Source organism: Chaetura pelagica, unplaced genomic scaffold, assembly GCF_000747805.2.
Source record: "Chaetura pelagica isolate M959 unplaced genomic scaffold, ChaPel_1.0 scaffold344, whole genome shotgun sequence".
Classification (NCBI taxonomy): domain Eukaryota; kingdom Metazoa; phylum Chordata; class Aves; order Apodiformes; family Apodidae; genus Chaetura; species Chaetura pelagica.
Genome location: NW_009953098.1, coordinates 115,457 through 133,542, shown reverse-complemented (window position 1 = coordinate 133,542; position 18,086 = coordinate 115,457). Strand labels below are relative to the sequence as shown.

Genomic DNA, 18,086 nt, shown 5'->3' with positions numbered 1-18,086 from the left:
GTGGAGGGGATCAGTGGCAGTACAAACAGCCTGTTGCTTGCATGGTTTATTGTGAGGCTGACTGTGGAAATAAGCAGGTGTGTATTCAAATAGTTTTCTTGCAGATAATCAGACTATTTCCCTTTTGCAAACAGTATCAGGTATACTTCTTTGTGCAAAAAGACCTTTACTAGGTACTGTTGAGATTCTTTATTATTTGGGTTTGGAGGCTGTGTGCTCTCAAGGGATGGGCAGACAGCATTCAGTATCTCTTGCATTAATATTTTACCTCTGGATTCTGATCTTGGTCAAAGTAGTTGAAAATCCCTGGAGATGAAAGCTTTTCTGACCTACAGAACACACTGGTAGCAGCAGGTACCTTAATGTGTGCAGAACAGCATAGCCCATTAAATAAATATGCAGAGCTAAATATTAACAAGGCTAATGGGATCTTTTTACTTGTTAAGGAGGGTATTACCCACTTGGAGTTTCACACATCTGTTTTCTTAGTGGAAAGATAAATGTGGCTTCAAGAATTGTAGTGCCCTTGGTGGTGATTGTTTCTGTATCGCTGTTGAAAACTGCATGCATTTGAAAGTTGTCTGTTTTCACACACTGTCCTTTTTCTCTCTTTAGGTAATTCATGAGATGGCCAACACCATGCAAATCTCCAAAGATGAGCTGGAGGAACTCAAGGAGGCCTTTGCCAAAGTTGGTGAGTTACAGTGAGGAGGGCACCTTGCTCCTGTCTGCTGTACACTTGAAATGGCTTCATTCCACCCCTGTAAGCAGCAGTGCCAGCAGAATCTTGTGATCTTCGTGGCAAGGAGTCCCTTGGCAGCCTTGTTGCTTCTGGAGTGTCACTTTTAGCCAAGGAGCACAAAGGAAGGGACACAAGCGGTCTGGCTGTCTGTGAACACTGGGCAGACAACCTTGCCCTGTTGCTCCAGGATGGGCTTTGTTGTTTCCTGATGGTAGAAGAAATACCCAAGCAGGTATTGCACATACTGTGGCCCAGGCAGCACTTCAGGGCTTGCACAGTGCTTGGTTCTGGTGGTGTTGGTTTGGGCAGATTGGTCGAGCTGTGCAGATGTGTAGGTGCTACTTTTCTGGTTTGTGCAGGTGCATTTGAGACACTTTTGGTGTTTGGTGTGCTTGTAGGCAAAGCCTGATTAGTGTCTGTTTACCCGGCCATTCTGGAGCAACTTGTGGTGATGATAAAATGCTTTGTGGCTGCAGGATGTGTGCATTGCCCTCTGGTGGCTCTATTTCCTCTCTGGCTCTCACCTTCCTAACAGCTTGAAATGTTGCATTACCCCAGGCTGCTCCACCTGCCTTTAAGCTTTCCCCCTGCTCTGGCATTGCAGAAGCCTCTGGCAAGCTGCTTTGGGAAGCAGACATGGGCAGAAAAACTGACATCATGGAGAAAACTGGGTCTTTTGCTGATTTAGTTTCCTGATATGGCTACTGGAGGAGCATACAAAATGCCAGGGAGGGGCAGGATGGGAGCTGGACTGCAGCACTGTGGGCTGAGATCAGTGTGTGCAGCTGGGGAGCCACACCCGGGACTGGCACTGAGTGGGAATGAGTTGCACAAGTGCTCAGAGCCAGTGTTTTTTCCTAACTGGACATTGGCATTGCTTGTGCACTGGGTATAAATACACACAGGGAGTTGCCTCCCATTGGTATGGTGTAAACTGCCCTCTAGAGCGGAGTGGCTGTTAACACTCTCGCTTGCTCGAGATTTGCAATCTGCTGAGACAAATATGAGTTTCAAAGACAAGTTATTTTCATGGAGCAGTATTCCCTGGTGGGACTCAAAGCAAGTTGCATTTTAGGCAGTTCCCTCTCCTGCCTTAGTTTTCCTGAGACTTTTCTAGCAAGTGGAACCAAGATGCTGTAGAGGGAGACGAGTCACCATCATGTGTCTTGCTGCTTAATGTGCCTCTGGGTGCAAACCTTATTAAGGCTGGGATGCAGGCAGCCCATTCTGTGCTTGGATAAACTTAAAATTATTAACTTGGCTGGAATGTGGTGGCTTTTTGTCATTAGTGTGTGGGGAAGTTATTGAGAGTAGTTTGGCTGGCTGCCTTTGCACTGGAAACATGGAGAAACCCAAGTCAAATCTTGGTTTGTTTTAGGAAACTGGTGCATCCCTGTTTGGTTTTAAGTTATAAAAGCAGTGTCAAAACAGCTATTATGGAGAAATGTGATGATTAGCCTGGACATAACCACAGGGGAGATGGGATCTGCTAGTCATTTTCATTTGCCTCTGTTTTGTGTGCTTTAGGTGTGATACAATCTGCAAACACTGCTGTGGGACATGCCTGTCAGGTATATCTTTGGTGCTGTCATTCCTTTTATTCTTGCCTAAAGGAGCCATGTTTGCCCTGGGATATAGAACTCATTGCTAATTGAGTGACTGACTTTCACTGTTAGTCTTGTAATGCCATCTCTAGTACATGTGAAGAAAAGTTGGACTAAGGCTGCTGTTTAAAATTAAGCCTTTCTCTCATCTCCCAGCTACCTGGAAAACTTGGAGCACAGCTGAGAAGCAGAGTTACAGCAAAGCTCAGCTGATTGGCTTCTAGGAAGTTAGAAAGGAGATGTAGTGAGGAGAAAATGTCTTCATGAGGTGGTTTCTGCTCACCAAGACGTGTGCTGCTCCAATGCAGGGCTGAGGGGGCTTCCTGGAGCCCTGCTGTCACTGACACCTGTGGGACTGCTGTCACTCCAGCGTGGGGCAAGTTGCTGCTCTGGATGTGTAGGCTGATAGGACTTCAAAGGTGTGTGTTTGACCAGCTTTTCTGTATGCAGCTGGACCTGATTGAGCCATCTGGGGCTGCTAGAAAGCAGTGAGGTGTGTTACTGAGTGCTCTTCCTCCACTTGCCTTCCATGCCACCAGAAGGTGTTCCCTCTCTCCCATGCAGCTGATGTGCTGTTCTCTGACAGCCAGCAAAAGGCAAGAGCCCCACAGCTACCTGCTGCTTACTAGGAGCAGTCAGTGGGTTTAAGGTTAGCACTAAAGTCAGCTACAGCTCAGACAAGCAGCTCCCAGCATCCTACAACCAGATATTTGTATTGGAATGGATCCAAGTGATAAACAACGGTGGGGAAAAATAACATTTTAACATCTGAAAAAAGTGATTAAGTGGGGCATAAGAGCTGTCTAGGCTTGGGATGACCTTCAGGAGAAGACGAGGTTGCTTCAAATCCCAGCTTTCTCTGGATTTGTTCTGTAGAACAGGTGTGACTATGGATGTACTTGGCCAAGCAGCAGCATTGCGGAGAGGCATGGCAGAACAAGATATGCAGACTTGCCCTGTTCATTTGTGTTCCTTCACCCTGCTTCTGCTAGCAGAGATAAGCATCTTTTCTGGTAACATGAAGTACTTTAAAGATCATAACCCAGCTGAACACTTTGTTCAGTGCTGCAGGGTGGTAGAACAATGCTCCGAAACGCGAGCTCCAGGCAAACAGGCATCTGTGATCCTGCCAGAGTGCGGCCTGTTGAGCATATAGCCTTAAAAGGAAACGTGTGGGTTACTTTCCCCTCTTGCATCCTGTTATTTAAGCTATTTTAAGGACTTGTCTGGAGGAAGCTGAGCCAGAGCTTGAGGCAGCTTTTGGGTTGTGTTTGTTGCAGCTTCACTGCACCACCTGCGGATGGGCAGGAGATGGTGCCTCACATCCCTGCAGTGACCTCTCCCAGGTCAGGCAGCCTGGCATGCATGCATCTTTCAGGAGAAATAGGAAACTTTCAGATGTGCTGTAGTTTCCTTTCCGTCAGGCAGATTGTAATGAAGAGCTTGTCTGTTAAAACGATTTTGCTTTCTTCCATGAGGAATTCTGGGCCGGAGGCTGAAGGATCTCATTCGGGATGGCTTCTATTTCAGCTGCCTCTTCAGCTGTTGAATGCTATTTTAGATTGTGTCAGAGAGGGTTTTTAGATCACCTTCTAACTGAAGTCTGGCCCTGTTGCAGGGCATCCAGCAAGGCACCGTATGGCGGGCCTGCAGTAAGGCTGGAAATAATAATGGAACTTGCTGCTGCTACAAAGACGGCTACTTTCTTTTTTTTGTTGTTATTTTTTATTCTGTTACTTTGTACAGAGTATAGAAGGGAAGCAGGTGCGCTGTGGGACAGGGGTCTCAGGCCTATGTATCATGTTTACAGGGCTAAGGATGTTTTGAAATGTTAATAGAGGAATGGTTCCATATTTTACCACGTAGTTAATCACTAGATAATGTTGCTCTTCTCTGCTACCAAAGCAAAACCAAGGGCTAGCACAGCCACCAGGCTTTAACTTAAATCTACTTCTGTGGCCAAGAAGCTAAAACTTGAAATGAAAGCACCTTTACTGAAAAACCAGTAACAAGGTGTGGGGTAGTGAAATTGAACCAACAGCCAGACCTGCCTTGGTTGTAAATCTTCCTCCTCAAGTGTTTGAGTTACAGATTCCCTTTTAATCTATGAAGTAAATCAGTGGTTAATTTTTTTCCCCAGGATACTATGGAAGAGTAACTTTCAAACAGGTGTTTGGGATGTTGTTAAGAGTTTGGAAGAACTTAGGTCCTGAGACTCAAGGGTTTTGAGTGCGTTAAGGTACTTTACTCAGCAGTATGTGTCCTTCATGTTTGGTGACGTGCTCCCTGTCCAAGCCCAGTGCAGGTGCTGAGCCAGGGCTGAGCAGCCCCTCCTGAAGGGCAGCATCTTTCCTGGTGCTCCCCAGTCACCTGTGCTCACACCTGAGTGTGTTGCTGGTGGTTCTTCGTGCTGCAGAACTGCTAGTTTTTATTTATTTTTCTTCCAGTGGGCACAAGTAAGTAAATCTGCTTTGAACTAGGCACACCTGGAGGACTGGGAAGATGCTGCTTTGCAGGGGTGAATGAAAGCCTGAAAATGGGCAGTAAATTCCTGATGTCTGGTTTGATGCCTTCAGGCTGAGACTGAGGTCTGCTGAGCAAGTGTGGATGGACCAGACCATGGCCTGGGCTACATTTGCAGCTGCATTTCAATCAGTGTTTTTAAGCTACTGTTTTTGTTCTGCAAGCAAACCAATATAAATGTAAAGCTGGAGATTAATTCCTTGAACTAGATTGTACCCTTAAAAGACATGGAGGGCTTTGCATGTAGAACTGAGCTATAAACAGGTTTAAACATCCTTTTACCTGTGCTTCACTCTTGTGTATTAGAGATGAGGACTCTGGAGCTTGATTCCCTGCTGTGTAACCCAGCAGGCTTTGCCTCATGAAATACCATATATTGTGATTTTTCCCTTTCACTTCTGAATAGGCTCAGACATGGAACATACAAGCCTGGTTCAGAAGCACTTTGGAATGCTTAAGCTAGACATGTCAAGAGGAAAACAATTACCATCCAAATCACACCTGTGACACTACCAAAGATACCATATGTATTTTGAAGCCTTATTTTTCCCTGTCCTTTGCCTACTAATGTTTGGGTAGATGTAAAACTTTGTTTCTGAGGTGGTGGATTGATTGGAAGAAGGGATGAACAGGTGTTTCTGGCTTTACCTGCTCAATTTGACAGCATTTGACTGTAAGGGAGAGAAAAGATGCATATTATAGAGTTAGATTTAATATTAAGGAAGCTGTAATGGAAGAAGCTGTGATTTATCTAGAGGGGAAATAGTTTGCTGGTGACATCTCAGGCTGGAATTTTTAATAAAGCTTGCCTTTGTAAGCTTGTATTTTTTTGGAATAAAAATCTAAAATTAAAGGCCAGGCAGCAGCCTGTTGCTATCATTAATCATTGGCCCAAACGACTTTATTTCATTTGCATCACTGTAAACACTGACGTTTCATAAAGTAGTTTAATGTATTTATTAATCCATTGGAATTGCTCTTTAATTTGAGACCTAGGGACTGAGGTGGAGGAGGGGGAACACAGGTTTGCTCTGTGTTACTCTGGATATTTTCCACCAAACATTTGAATTTCACTTTCTTGCTAGCTTACAAAAACTATTTTAAAATCCCATATGGATCTGCAAAATGAGGAAGATTGGAGTGGTGGTGAGGACTTGCTGTTTGCTGGAACATTGCTGTGAAATAAAAACCACCACTGACACCTCATTAGAAGTAAATTGATTTTAAAAAAATTTGTAAAAGAAAAGAGAAAAAAGGCTTTGGACCTATCCTGATTGTTTTCTTTCATTCTGGAAAGTCTCTCCCTTCAAGCAGAGTGAGCCCAGTGGCTGTGGTGGGGGATTCCCTCTTGATCCAAACCAATTCCTGGGGCTGGTGCAGCTCTTCCATGGGGCAGCCTGGGGAGCTGGCAGCAGCCTGCAGACTGGGAGGGTGACTGGGCAGCAGAAGCTGCTGTTTGAATGGAATTGAACTCTATGGCCTTAGGGAGAGACTGACTGCTGCCTTATAAATTCTTGTGTAGGGGATATGGGCAGGAGGGTGGCTGGGCAGGGCTGGGTGCCTGGTAGCACTGTGTGATTATTTTTGCAGCATTGTGTGGTTCTTGGGAGCTGGTGGTAGTGAGCTGCAGTGGGCAGTGCCCCAGCATAGCACCAGGAGCTCTGGAGCTGGGGGAAGAGGTAGCACTGTGCTTAAATATAGAGACTGCTTTCACTTAGCCTTGGAGGACTTGGCTGATGTCTTCAGCACAGGCACTGTGTTGACTTTGCAGAGCCTGTGCTTGATGATCATAGGAGACTGCCAAAATCTTCAGCCCATCCAGGTGTTCCCCACCAGCAGCAGTAATCCAGGACTGGTAGCTCCCCATTGCCCCAGGCATAGGGAGGATAAGATGACAACTCAGGCACTGATTTGACTTCCCTGAGCTATCTGTACTACCTGCCTGCAGCAAAGGGATTCCAACATCAACAGCCAGGAACAGCACAACATGCTCTGAATCCCTGTCTCTCCAGATATGCTGGAGAATCATGCTTATGTCTTGGGATGTGAATCTGGACTAACTGCTTCTGACTGCTTGTGGCTGCTTGTGGACCCAATTCTGCCCAAGACTGGATACCAGTTTGAGCAACAGGCTTGATATCTTGCTTTAAACAACACTGGCTGCAAATCATGGTTAGCCTGAGGCTCCTGGGCTTGCCCTGTGTCATCCATAGGTGTGATGATGCCCCAAAGGGACTGGGATCTGTTGATGAAAAAAGCTCCATGTTCACACTGGATTCTTAGTTTCTTTCTTCCCAAATCTAGCAGGTGATGATGTCTCACTAAGCATGCAATGCTGCTGTGGCTTGGTGGTTGACTGTCAAAGAAAATGTCCTTGCAGAGCACTCTTGGGCAGCATTAAAATTTCTGGCTGCAAATTTCCATCAGCGCTAAATGGGTAACATCAGGATCAACGTGATCCAAATATGTAAATGCTGACTTAGTGTTTTCAGTTCAGAGAGTAAGAAGTGCTGTGTTTCATTACCATCTATTTTTATCACTCAAAGCCAGCTGCAGTTAGATATAAAAGCAAATGCTCTGGAGATCATTTATGAGAACACAGATGCTCTGCACAGTGTGGCCTCCAAACAGGGATGCTGTCGTGGGACGTCCTCCTTGCCTCTGTGTCTTGTAGACATCCCCAGTGCACAGGTTGCTCTCTGTAAAGAAGTTTTGAGCACGGGGATTGTGTTTCTGCCCTGCTCTCTAGGGCTGGTCCTATCAGGGTACTGGCATGTTTCTAAAAACTTCTTCTGTCCCTTTTCTTCCTCAGACCTCAACAGCAACGGGTTCATCTGTGACTACGAGTTGCACGAGCTCTTCAAGGAAGCCAACCTGCCTCTCCCCGGGTACAAAGTGAGAGAGATCATCCAGAAGCTCATGATTGATGGTGACAAGAACAAAGATGGAAAGATTAGTTTTGAAGAGTTTGTTTATGTAAGTGGCATTTCTGAATACTCATTGGCCTTGGGGGACCCCCTTTTAGACAAAGCTAAGGAAGGGGTAGAAGAGGTTGAACCTGGCTTATCAGCCACCTACCCTACTGCTGGTTTTCTTTCTACAAGCTGATCACTTTTGAGGACTTGCCATGTAGAAATGAGTTCTTTGTACACATCTCTGCATATGACCAGTCTTCTGAGCTGTCACTGCCAGCCTGTAGGTTTGGACAGAGGGAAAATCCACACAGTTTTCCTATACAAAAACTTCACTGGAGGCTGAAAGACTATTTCCACATGAAGTGACAACTGGAAAAAAAGATTTCCAGTTCTCCAAGCTTACAGTATTGACAGGAAGCTGCTCGTTTTTTCCAGGCACATAGATAGATGCTTGTGTTCCCATTGAAGCACTATAATTTCCTTTCTCAACTCAATGGGACTTAGAAGTATTTGCTAAAGATTTGAGAGGGCATTTCAAGACACACTTGGAGATTAGTTCTAAGTACTGAAAGAGGAAAATTCAAATCTGTTTGTTGCCTTAGAAATGAAGAACAGAAGTGAGGATATAGGAGAAGCTGGAGGATGGGTCTAACCTTCAGTTGTTTTCTGTAGAAACAGGTCAACATTTTTATTTTTTTCTTTATTTTTACAAAAACACAACACTTCTGAGATACTGGTTCAATATCCATCCCTTCATCCTATTCATCCTCTGATAGCTGAATGCTGAAAGAGTAACAAAAGTACGTGCAGCACTTTGAAGTAGCTGTTTTCATGTCAACTATTTTTCTGGATATTTCTTAATTCATCTTTGCCTTCTGTTCCTTAATTGTTTTCAGACCCTCTGAACTTTTGAGTTCGGAGTCAACTCGTAAGTTGGAGTTTGTTTGCAGTTTGTGAACACTTGCATGCTGGGTGCATGTTTCAGCTGTTGGTTTGAGCTGGTCCATAACTCTTTAACTTTGTACTAGGAAGGAAGAAGTAAATCTTTTCTGTCACATCTGAATGGTACCAACGAGTTGGGTAAACATGAAATGTCTTGCAGGCAACTGAGCTACACAGTGGGTGGAAGCAATGGTTAGTCACAAACACACCTGTTGCTGTTTTCTAACTCTGAGCACTTTTGCTGGGCTTAATGGTACAAAGCATGACATGAACTGACTTGAGGTTGGGGCCAAGTAACTTAGTTGTACCTCAGCATTGAAGCACATATTTTCAAAGGAGGTAACAGTAACTAGTCCAGCAAATTTTACAATCATAAATCTGTATCAAAATCCTTATGTTTAAACCAAGCCAACCAGAAAACCTGAAACTTTTGGGCTTTTGAGTCTTCACTTGGCTCCACTGGATTACTGGGGTGAGCAAAACCTCTGTGCACCAGGTGGTTTAACTGCTCTACATCATCATATTGTCCTATCACCTCCCCTGTGTTTGAGGGAGAGGGAAGGTAAGGCATGACTGGCCCTGTGGTGACACCTCTGCAGCCAGGTGGACAAGTCTTCTCTTCTTTTTTTACCAGAAGGACTTTTTTTTTCTGCTATATGTTGCTGTTTTATTGCCTTTTTTTGGGTAGTGTTTAGGGAACCTGCATATGTTTCAATTGTGTTTTCATCATGTTCCAAGGATTTGAAGTTTTGAGGGAGCTGCAGTAGGTTTTTCAGCCTTTTCATGTGTCTTTTTTCTAATAGTTGCCCAGAGAACTTCAAGGCCACTACTAGTAACATACAACCTATGCAGGTGGCACATGTAATCTTGCTGTGCTAAAGCATCTCATCTACTCCCAAATATGAGGGTGTTTGTCAGTTAGCCCAAGCCTGCTGTTGAGGAAGGGGGAATCCTTAGCTGGAGGGCTCCTTGTAGCACATTATTGCAGATCTGACTGTTCCACACTTAAAGAGAATTGTTTCCTGGGTTGTGCACAAGGTCTTTGGTGTGAACAACAGCCACGAGCATCTGGCTCACGCAGAAGGGTTGAAATTGCACAACAGCTTTCTCATCTTTGGTCCTGTGGGAAGGGCTGCATGGTTACCTGCTCTCAGACTGCAAAGGTTTCATGCTTTTTTTCCCTCGTGTTCTCTTGAAATCTACTTGAAAAGGTAAATGGATGTGAGGTGCTTCATGCCTAATGCTTCTGTTTGAACAAGCACTTGCAGTATGTGTTTGAGGGAGTGGGATGACTCTCTGCCCACTATCCATGTTAAATTTAATACCACTACACCCTCCCTGGGCCCTTCACATTTGCTCATTTTATGACAGAGTTTGCTTTAAAACTGAGAAGAAATAGCTCCTGATGTGGTCCTTTCATTTAATGAAGACAAGTTTTTCTTGTCTAACAGAGCACTTTAAATTGTAGATTTTCCAAGAGGTGAAAAGCAGCGACATTGCTAAAACATTCAGGAAAGCAATTAACAGAAAAGAAGGAATCTGTGCCATCGGGGGGACCTCGGAGCTCTCCAGTGAGGGGACCCAGCACTCCTACTCAGGTACCTTTCAGCTCCTCTCTTGGGTGAGTGGAGCCTTTATGCCCAAAATTGTAGATTTCTACTGTCACGTGCTGTGTTTTTGTTCTCCAGTACCTGAATGATCTCACATCAAGGTGAGAACAGGACAGAGTTAGAGGGTAATGCAAGATTAACAGTCTGTAAATTAAATGTGTGTTTATTTGTTTTGTTAACTGTCCTTGCTAATGAAGTCTTTGTGTCACACTTGAATGTAATAAAGTGTTGAGCAATGAGTAAATTACAGGAATATTCTGGTAGTTGGAAGTGAAAGTCATATTTCTTCTTTGGATTTTGTGTGACTAATAAAGTAGTATGGTAATGATAGTGGGGCTTTTATTTCCCTGGGCTATTGTACACATACTCTTTTGGGAAAATCTTTGCTATGTTATAAAAAAGCCTGTATTAAATTTACAATTGGTTATCTTAGAGGAAGAAAAATATGCCTTTGTAAACTGGATAAACAAAGCCCTGGAAAATGATCCCGACTGTAGGCACGTTATTCCAATGAATCCAAATACAGATGACCTGTTCAAAGCTGTGGGAGATGGGATTGTGCTATGGTAAGTCATGATGGCTCCTGAATTAAAAACGACCAAACCAAAACCAAACCACTGAAATAACTCCCCAAAATTGTAGTTAGAGGAGTTTTCACCCTATTCTAGGCTGTTTCCCTTGGTTAGTGTGTATGAAAAATGTTTTGCACGTATAAAAAGGGGCTTAGTTACCCACATTGGCATTGTGTGATGCTTCAGCTTTGATGCCACCACCTTCACAAGCTGGCATTTTTGTCCAGTGTTTTTTAGGGCTTGAGACTAAATTTGCTGAAAGGGAGAAGGTGCCTTGGGGGAGCAGAAGTTGTCCTGTTGCAAACTTGGCCTGATGCTAGGCAGCTTGGGGGAGGGCAGGTGTATTAAACAATCCATTTTCTTGGATATTTAAACAGACAGTAACCTCTGTGGGAATATTTGTGACTTTATGAATTAACTCAACCTGGATTTTCTGGGAATCCTCTTGTTGCTTTTGATAATAGCTGCACTAAGTTATTAAAGGAACTTATTTTGCTACATACTGATAACAGAAGGCATCCAGGGCCGTGAAACACCAGGTGCCTTCTAAGTATGGTGTTCCTTTTGGTTTTGTGTCTTTGGTTTGTTTTTTAAATGTATGTGAATTAATATGGCAGAGAGCTGGATCAACATGACATTTCAGTATCTCTGTGTCAATAAGCATTTAGTGGGCTGCCCATTGCATTTAAGTTGGTTTCTTTTCTCTTGTAATATTTGTGTTGTGTGTTTGGGTTTTTTTCCCCAGTATCAAGTAATTCAGATCTTCAGGCTGAGACTGAACTGAGTAGAAAGTAGTTTGTAATATAAAGGGAAAACTTGCCATATTTTTTTGTTGACGAAAAAATTCCTTGTGCTCCCAACTGAGCTCTCAGTGTTTGTGCTTTTCTTGGGGCAGTTTTTTCTTGCCAGCAGTAGTACACATTTACAACAGGAGGAAGTGTGTGGTCTTACTAGAATCTGCAGTGGATGTCAGCAGAGCAATGAGTCTTTGCTAGTTCAGTGACTGCTCTGTGAATAATTCATGTGCTCTCTTTGCTCCAGCAGCTGAGATCAGTAGTGGCCAGTAACATGTTTAAGGTTTCAGGCTTAGCTATTAATTACAAATATATTCTTGATAATGTAAATATTAACTTCTGATTTACACCACCTTGATTTTTTTTTTAAATGGTGCACTAAGCCAAACAGGCAAGAGGAAATGTACTGTGGTGGGTATGCAACAGTGTGTTGAGTTTTGTTGAGTTTAAATACTAAATATTGTACAAATGTTCTTGTTTTTCCTCCTACCAGCAAAATGATCAATCTTTCTGTTCCGGACACGATTGATGAAAGAGCAATTAACAAGAAGAAACTCACACCATTCATAATTCAGGTATAACACATTTCTGTTTTGTTGTGTTTTGTTTTTTTTGCTGAAATTCATCTTCAGGTAGAACTAATGAGAACAGCAGGGTCCCTCGAGGCATTAATGTGGAACTCTGGAAAGGAGTGAGTTTTATGACTTGCATTTAATTATTAAAGACAGTTTTGTGCTGTGTATGACTGACAGAGAGACAAAAATGCTAACTTAATGAGGAAAGGGCTGAAATGCTGTGCACACCTGGTATTGCTGTGGTGATTCTATACAGAGCTGTTGTTCTAAACCAACATTGTTCTTGGCTACCTGTGGATTATTTGTAGTATGACAGGTTGTTTTCGTGAGGGTGCCCGTGTGTGCACGTATGTATAACTTAACACTTCTCCAGCCTTATTCTTGTTGCACCACTAGATGCAACTAACTCAGAGGCTGAAACTAAATACTAGAGGCTGAAATTAAATCCTGATGCCTAGTGGAGTTCTTATTGATTCAGCCTGGTGCCACAACAGCTCTGTTAAAACTTCAGCAGGGGAGAGGTCAGGAGTGTGTCCTCTGAGCTGCTGCTGGTGGAGCAAGGACAAGGGGAAGTCTCAGCTCTGCTGGTGCTGGATGAAAGACAAAGCAGCATCTCCCCTGGCAGTGTCTCACTTGGCTGTGCTGTTTGCAGGAGAACCTGAACCTGGCACTGAATTCTGCATCTGCCATCGGGTGTCATGTTGTCAATATTGGCGCAGAGGACTTGAGGGAAGGGAAACCCCACCTGGTCCTTGGGCTTCTCTGGCAGATTATTAAGATCGGCTTGTTCGCTGACATAGAGCTCAGCAGAAATGAAGGTAAATGAAACTATAAGTGATTACTTCTAAAGCATGAACACCACGTTGCTTGCACTGTCACCTCCAGCCCCATTGCTTCCTCTTCCCTCCCCTCCTCTCTGCTGAAAAGGGGGTTCCCCACCTTTCGGTTCATCGTGGCGTGTGCCAAGCTCAGTGCTCTTCTAGCCTGTTTGTAGTGGGTTATGCCATCCTGGTGACATGTCAGCCCTGGAGAACTGGCTGAACACAATTCTCTAAGTCAAGACACATCTTATCTCAAGCCATGCCTGGCTTTGTGATGCCTTGGGCTGGGCAGGCTCCCCTGATGTGCTTCAGTGTTGGGAGGTGGCAAAAGCTGCTTGCATTCCTTGAGGATTATAGACAGCTGCACATCTTCCTCAAAGAGGAAAAAACAAGCAGAAGAGGAGGGCTTCAGCTCTCTGGGAATGTATTTACAAGGACTTAATTTTCATAAAACCCTTCTTGGACTGTCACTGCTGCTGAGCTCTCACTCTCTTCCTGTGCTCACTTGGTGCTGCACAACAGCCTCCAAAATGTAGACTTTTCAGATCATTCAGAGAGCTCCGTTACTCCTGCATGGGCTGTCAGAGCATCCAGGTGGACAGATGGGCTTCAGTGTTTAAACTTCCCAATCATGAAGTGGTAATGGCTTAGATTGAAAATCCATGGCATGGGGAGCACTGGCAGCTGAAAGGGTGCTTGACTTGGCTTCCCTGGCTTTTTTTAACAGTGCATATGAAACTGGAAACACTTTTTCTTTGAGGTACATTTACATTTAGCTTAGTGTCATCAGCTTAAAAGACTGTATGTCAAATCCAGACAAGTTTTTATACAGGAGAATGGAAAATATTTTTTACATGTGGTTTTCTAGGTAATTCTTACTCTTTACTGTGTAACAAGCAACTTGGGAGAACTCCACTAACAGCCAGGTTATTTTGACTTAATCACTAGTTGGTTTTGTCCCTCCTTTTTCCCCCTGAAATGTTGCTGCAGCTCTTAATTTTGGCATGCACAGTTGCCTCTTGAAAACTCCTTCCTTCCCCTCACAAGCATTTTTCTCCTAGCACTGGCTGCCTTACTTCGTGATGGTGAAAATCTGGAGGACCTCATGAAACTATCCCCAGAAGAGCTGCTCCTAAGATGGGCCAACTTCCACTTGGAAAACGCAGGCTGGCACAAAATCAATAACTTCAGCTCGGATATCAAGGTACTAAGAGCTGCTCTGGTCTGCACATGCCTGGGAAAAGGCTGGGAACTGGCCAGGGCTGTATTTGCATGTGTAAATGAGGTCCTTCATCTCCAGACAGGACTTTTAATACACCAAGTGTGCTTAACAGGGGTTTTATGGGTGGTATCTGTAAGGTACTGCAGTGTTGTCCTCTCTTGCCATGAGGCTGGACCCAGTGTTGCTTCCTTCAAGTGTTGATGGGATCCTGCTGCTAAGTTGTTGCATGTTGTAATTGAGTAGGAAACTGACATTACTCATGTGTTTTCAAATGTTCTTAATCCATCTTTTTTGTTGGAAATAATTTTTCAAGGGCATGCTGCTTGTTTAGACAGGGTGAAATACTTAACTGCATCCCTGGAGAGCATGACTTCCACACACTCTTGGCAGGTGACAGCATTTCAGCCACATCACATGCTGGGGAGAGGAAGGGAAACATGAGTCCTCATTCTGTACACTGGGTTGAGTAGAAATGAAAGCAGGGAGTCTTACAGGTATTTTTCAGATGTGAGAGGGCTCCCCTGTTCTCTCAGCACTAGTGAGAAATGGAGGGTGGTGACTCTGGGTCAGTGTGGGGTTTTTGGACACTGCTCTCAGGAGGTTTCTGGAGCTTATTGACATGGCCAGCAGTTTTGAGAAGGAGAAAGAGGACTGAAGTGGATTCTGAGCTAAAGGACTGTTGAAGTGGAAAAAAAATTGGTAATTGAGGAGCATGGTGAGCCCAGAGCTCCCCTGTGTGTGTGTGTGTGCATGTTACTCTTATTTCCAGCTTCAAGATTACTTAAAGCTTTGCTGATAGCTGTTGGCTTGTCCAGTGTCAACCCATTAGCTGCCAGGGTATGCTGAGTTACTTCTTAATGCTGAGGACTAAAAGGACTTGTAATTGAGATATATATATATATATATATAAAAATAAAATTACTGCAGTATTTTGCTCCCCCTAGTTTGTGGCCTCTCTCCTTTCAGCTATTCTAGCTAATAGGCAGGCACAGGAGAAAACATTCAGGCTTCTTATAATCAGCTTTTTGCCTGCACGTTGTCTTTGCTGAGCCATTTTCATTATTGCTATAGCAGGAGGAATGGCTGCCTTTTTAGGGGTTGTGACACATGAGTGTTCAGCAAAGCAGCTTTCCAACAGTTTAAACCCATAATTTTTATCTTCAATATTTCTAACCTTCTCCCTTTCTGTTTCTTTTACTGCTGCCTGGATTTCTGCCATCATCTTCTCTTTTAAGCTTACAGATTTTGGTAATTCAGTAAAGGTACATACACCAGTTTTGCATGGTGACTTGTTAAAGATGAGCCTGAAGTGGATTGTTATGGTGTATTCACTGCTGTGTTGGAAACCTAAATTTTCTTTTTCATCATCCATTTCAGGATTCCAGAGCTTATTTCCACCTCCTCAATCAAATTGCACCTAAAGGGCAGAAAGAAGGAGAGCCTCAGATCGATATTAACATGTCTGGTTTCAATGTAAGTATTTAGACTGTCATATCCTCATGCCATAGAATCACCAGCCACCTCTACCCTCTAATTGCCTTGTGACATCCAGGTAACCTGGTATCTTAATTTCTAGAGCGTGTAAAGTGTCGGTGGGCATGTGCTCACCTCAGATCTGTGCTAAATGAGTGGTTGTTGCCGGCCTGATCACTACCTGCCAATTAACGTGTGATTGAGAAATCATTTGTGGGTTTCCTTCACTGGGGTGCATGCTGTCTTCTGCTTCTGAACCACCCAGTTCAAAAAACATAAATGTAGGAAAGCATAGAAACTTGGGAGGCTCCATGCCAGGAAAAAACCACAAGGCAAACAGAACAATCCCATCCATAGCAGCAGGGATTAGCGTGCGTGCTTCACCCCTTGGCTTGATTAGCCACTGGTGCCTAACGAAGGCGAGTGGAGTTGTAGCCCTGCCCCAGCTAGCAGCCAGAGGAGCTTCCCATCTGCTTTGTATCCTGATGTTTTCCATGACAGCTCTTGTCCTTGTCCATCCCTGGCAGGAGAAGGATGACCTGCGGCGAGCAGAGTACATGCTGCAGCAGGCGGATCGGCTGGGCTGCCGGCAGTTCGTCACGCCGGCCGACGTGGTCAGTGGCAACCCCAAACTCAACCTGGCCTTCGTTGCCAACCTGTTCAACAAGTACCCAGCACTCACCAAGCCTGAAAACCAGGACATCGACTGGACCCTACTGGAAGGTAATGGCTGCATCAGTCACAAAATTAGCACGAGGGAAATATCTAATGTAAACACTTGTGTCACAAGGGGTTGTGCCAAGCGGAGGTGTCTCCATTAAAGTAACACCTGTGATTTGAGGCTTCAGTGCTGCAGTGGTTGTTTACTCATTTGGAGCAGGTGAGAAGGGTACTTGACAGCCTGTTCAGCTGCTCTGACCCTGATGTGGAGCCTGAACCTGTAGGAGCACTGCCAGCAGCCCATCAGTCCCCATGTCAAGGCTGGGAACCTGGTTTTGCTGTTTCCTGCAGTGGTCAGGAGCATCTCCATAATGCAGCAAGATGTTAATGGGAACACTAATTGTTGGCAGAACTGGGATTAGGACTTTGTCTGCAGGGCTCCCAGACAGCAGTTCCTGGAAAACACCTTTCTGCTGCTTTTTCTGGCAGAAGGTGCAAAGGGCAATGCCCTTCTGAGGCCTGGAGGAATCAAACTGATATCCAAAGCTAGATCCAGCCTTTTAAAAAATTACAGTAGAAGAAATACCCTTTTTCTGCTTGAAAAATCTAATTGCTGAGCTGTGCTGCCCAAAGCTCTCTGCTTATCAAGGTGGAAAACTCTGCACAGCTTTGAGCTTGCAAAAGTTCCATTAATGTGTTTTATCTAGGAGAGACACGTGAGGAACGGACCTTCCGCAACTGGATGAACTCCCTTGGTGTGAACCCCCATGTAAATCACCTCTATGGGTAAGTGTTCATCTCTTGAGAGAAACCAACTCCATCAGACTAAAGATGTGTCCTCCTGCCCACTGTGCTGAGCAAAAATCTTGAAGAAGAACAATGGTAGGGAGTGGGAGATGCTCACTGCACCTCTCCCTGCAGTCCCTAGCTCAGGGATTTCAGAGCCAGCACTTGCCACACCAGCAGTTGGCTTTAAGGGCTGGAGACAGTTCATTTTCTGCTGCCTTGGGTAAATTGGTACCCTGAGATCCCAATCCATTCAGATTTGCTCAAGCATTTGCATTAGAGCAACTGGAACTAAACTCCCTGCCTCCTTTTCTTGGGCTTCACCAAAGACAACATAGTGAAGAAGCAAGATACTCTGGGTCACTGTAGCCAGTGGAAAGAGCTGGCAAACTTTGGCTTTTAGGTAGAAACTTTTTACCCTGGATCTATTGCTGATTACCATGCAAAACCTGCTGTAGCTCAGCAGCTGGCTGATGTTAAGCATGGAGCATTTCTTCTGTTCTGAAAACTACAGGTTGTTTTTGATTGATTGAATTTTTTTCTTTTAGGGTTGTTGAAGTTGCAACAGCCTGTAAAGAGTAGTAATTAATTCATGATGTGACAAAGTCAGAGTGCATTTAAGTCTTGAAACTTTAGGCTTAATCAATGTTTTCCTCTTCAGTGATCTCCAAGATGCTCTGGTAATACTACAATTATATGAAAAGATCAAAGTTCCTGTTGACTGGAATAAGGTTAACAAGCCTCCATACCCAAAGCTTGGAGCAAATATGAAAAAGGTAAACATTTCCAAACACTTTAAAAGAGGCCATTGACAATAAAAATTCCTATTTGAGGCTTCCTGTCAAGT

The 18,086-nt window shown here is 44.2% G+C and overlaps 1 protein-coding gene across 2 annotated transcripts in view; it reads left to right on the top strand.

Moving 5' to 3' along the window:
- The first annotated feature begins 623 nt into the window (after window positions 1-623).
- Window positions 624-18,086, top strand: part of PLS3 (plastin 3) — a 21,154-nt gene continuing 3,691 nt past the window's right edge. The window contains exons 1-12 of one of the 2 annotated variants that reach the window (XM_009997051.1): window positions 624-694; window positions 7,682-7,845; window positions 10,195-10,324; window positions 10,770-10,902; window positions 12,196-12,277; window positions 12,930-13,095; window positions 14,160-14,302; window positions 15,556-15,582; window positions 15,698-15,793; window positions 16,321-16,516; window positions 17,161-17,239; window positions 17,901-18,016. In XM_009997051.1, coding sequence (XP_009995353.1) covers window positions 628-694; window positions 7,682-7,845; window positions 10,195-10,324; window positions 10,770-10,902; window positions 12,196-12,277; window positions 12,930-13,095; window positions 14,160-14,302; window positions 15,556-15,582; window positions 15,698-15,793; window positions 16,321-16,516; window positions 17,161-17,239; window positions 17,901-18,016 — 1,399 coding nt within the window. In that variant the 5' untranslated portion in view covers window positions 624-627. The remainder of the gene's footprint in view (window positions 695-7,681; window positions 7,846-10,194; window positions 10,325-10,769; window positions 10,903-12,195; window positions 12,278-12,929; window positions 13,096-14,159; window positions 14,303-15,555; window positions 15,583-15,697; window positions 15,794-16,320; window positions 16,517-17,160; window positions 17,240-17,900; window positions 18,017-18,086) is intronic. The other variant, XM_009997052.1, reaches the window with a different exon arrangement.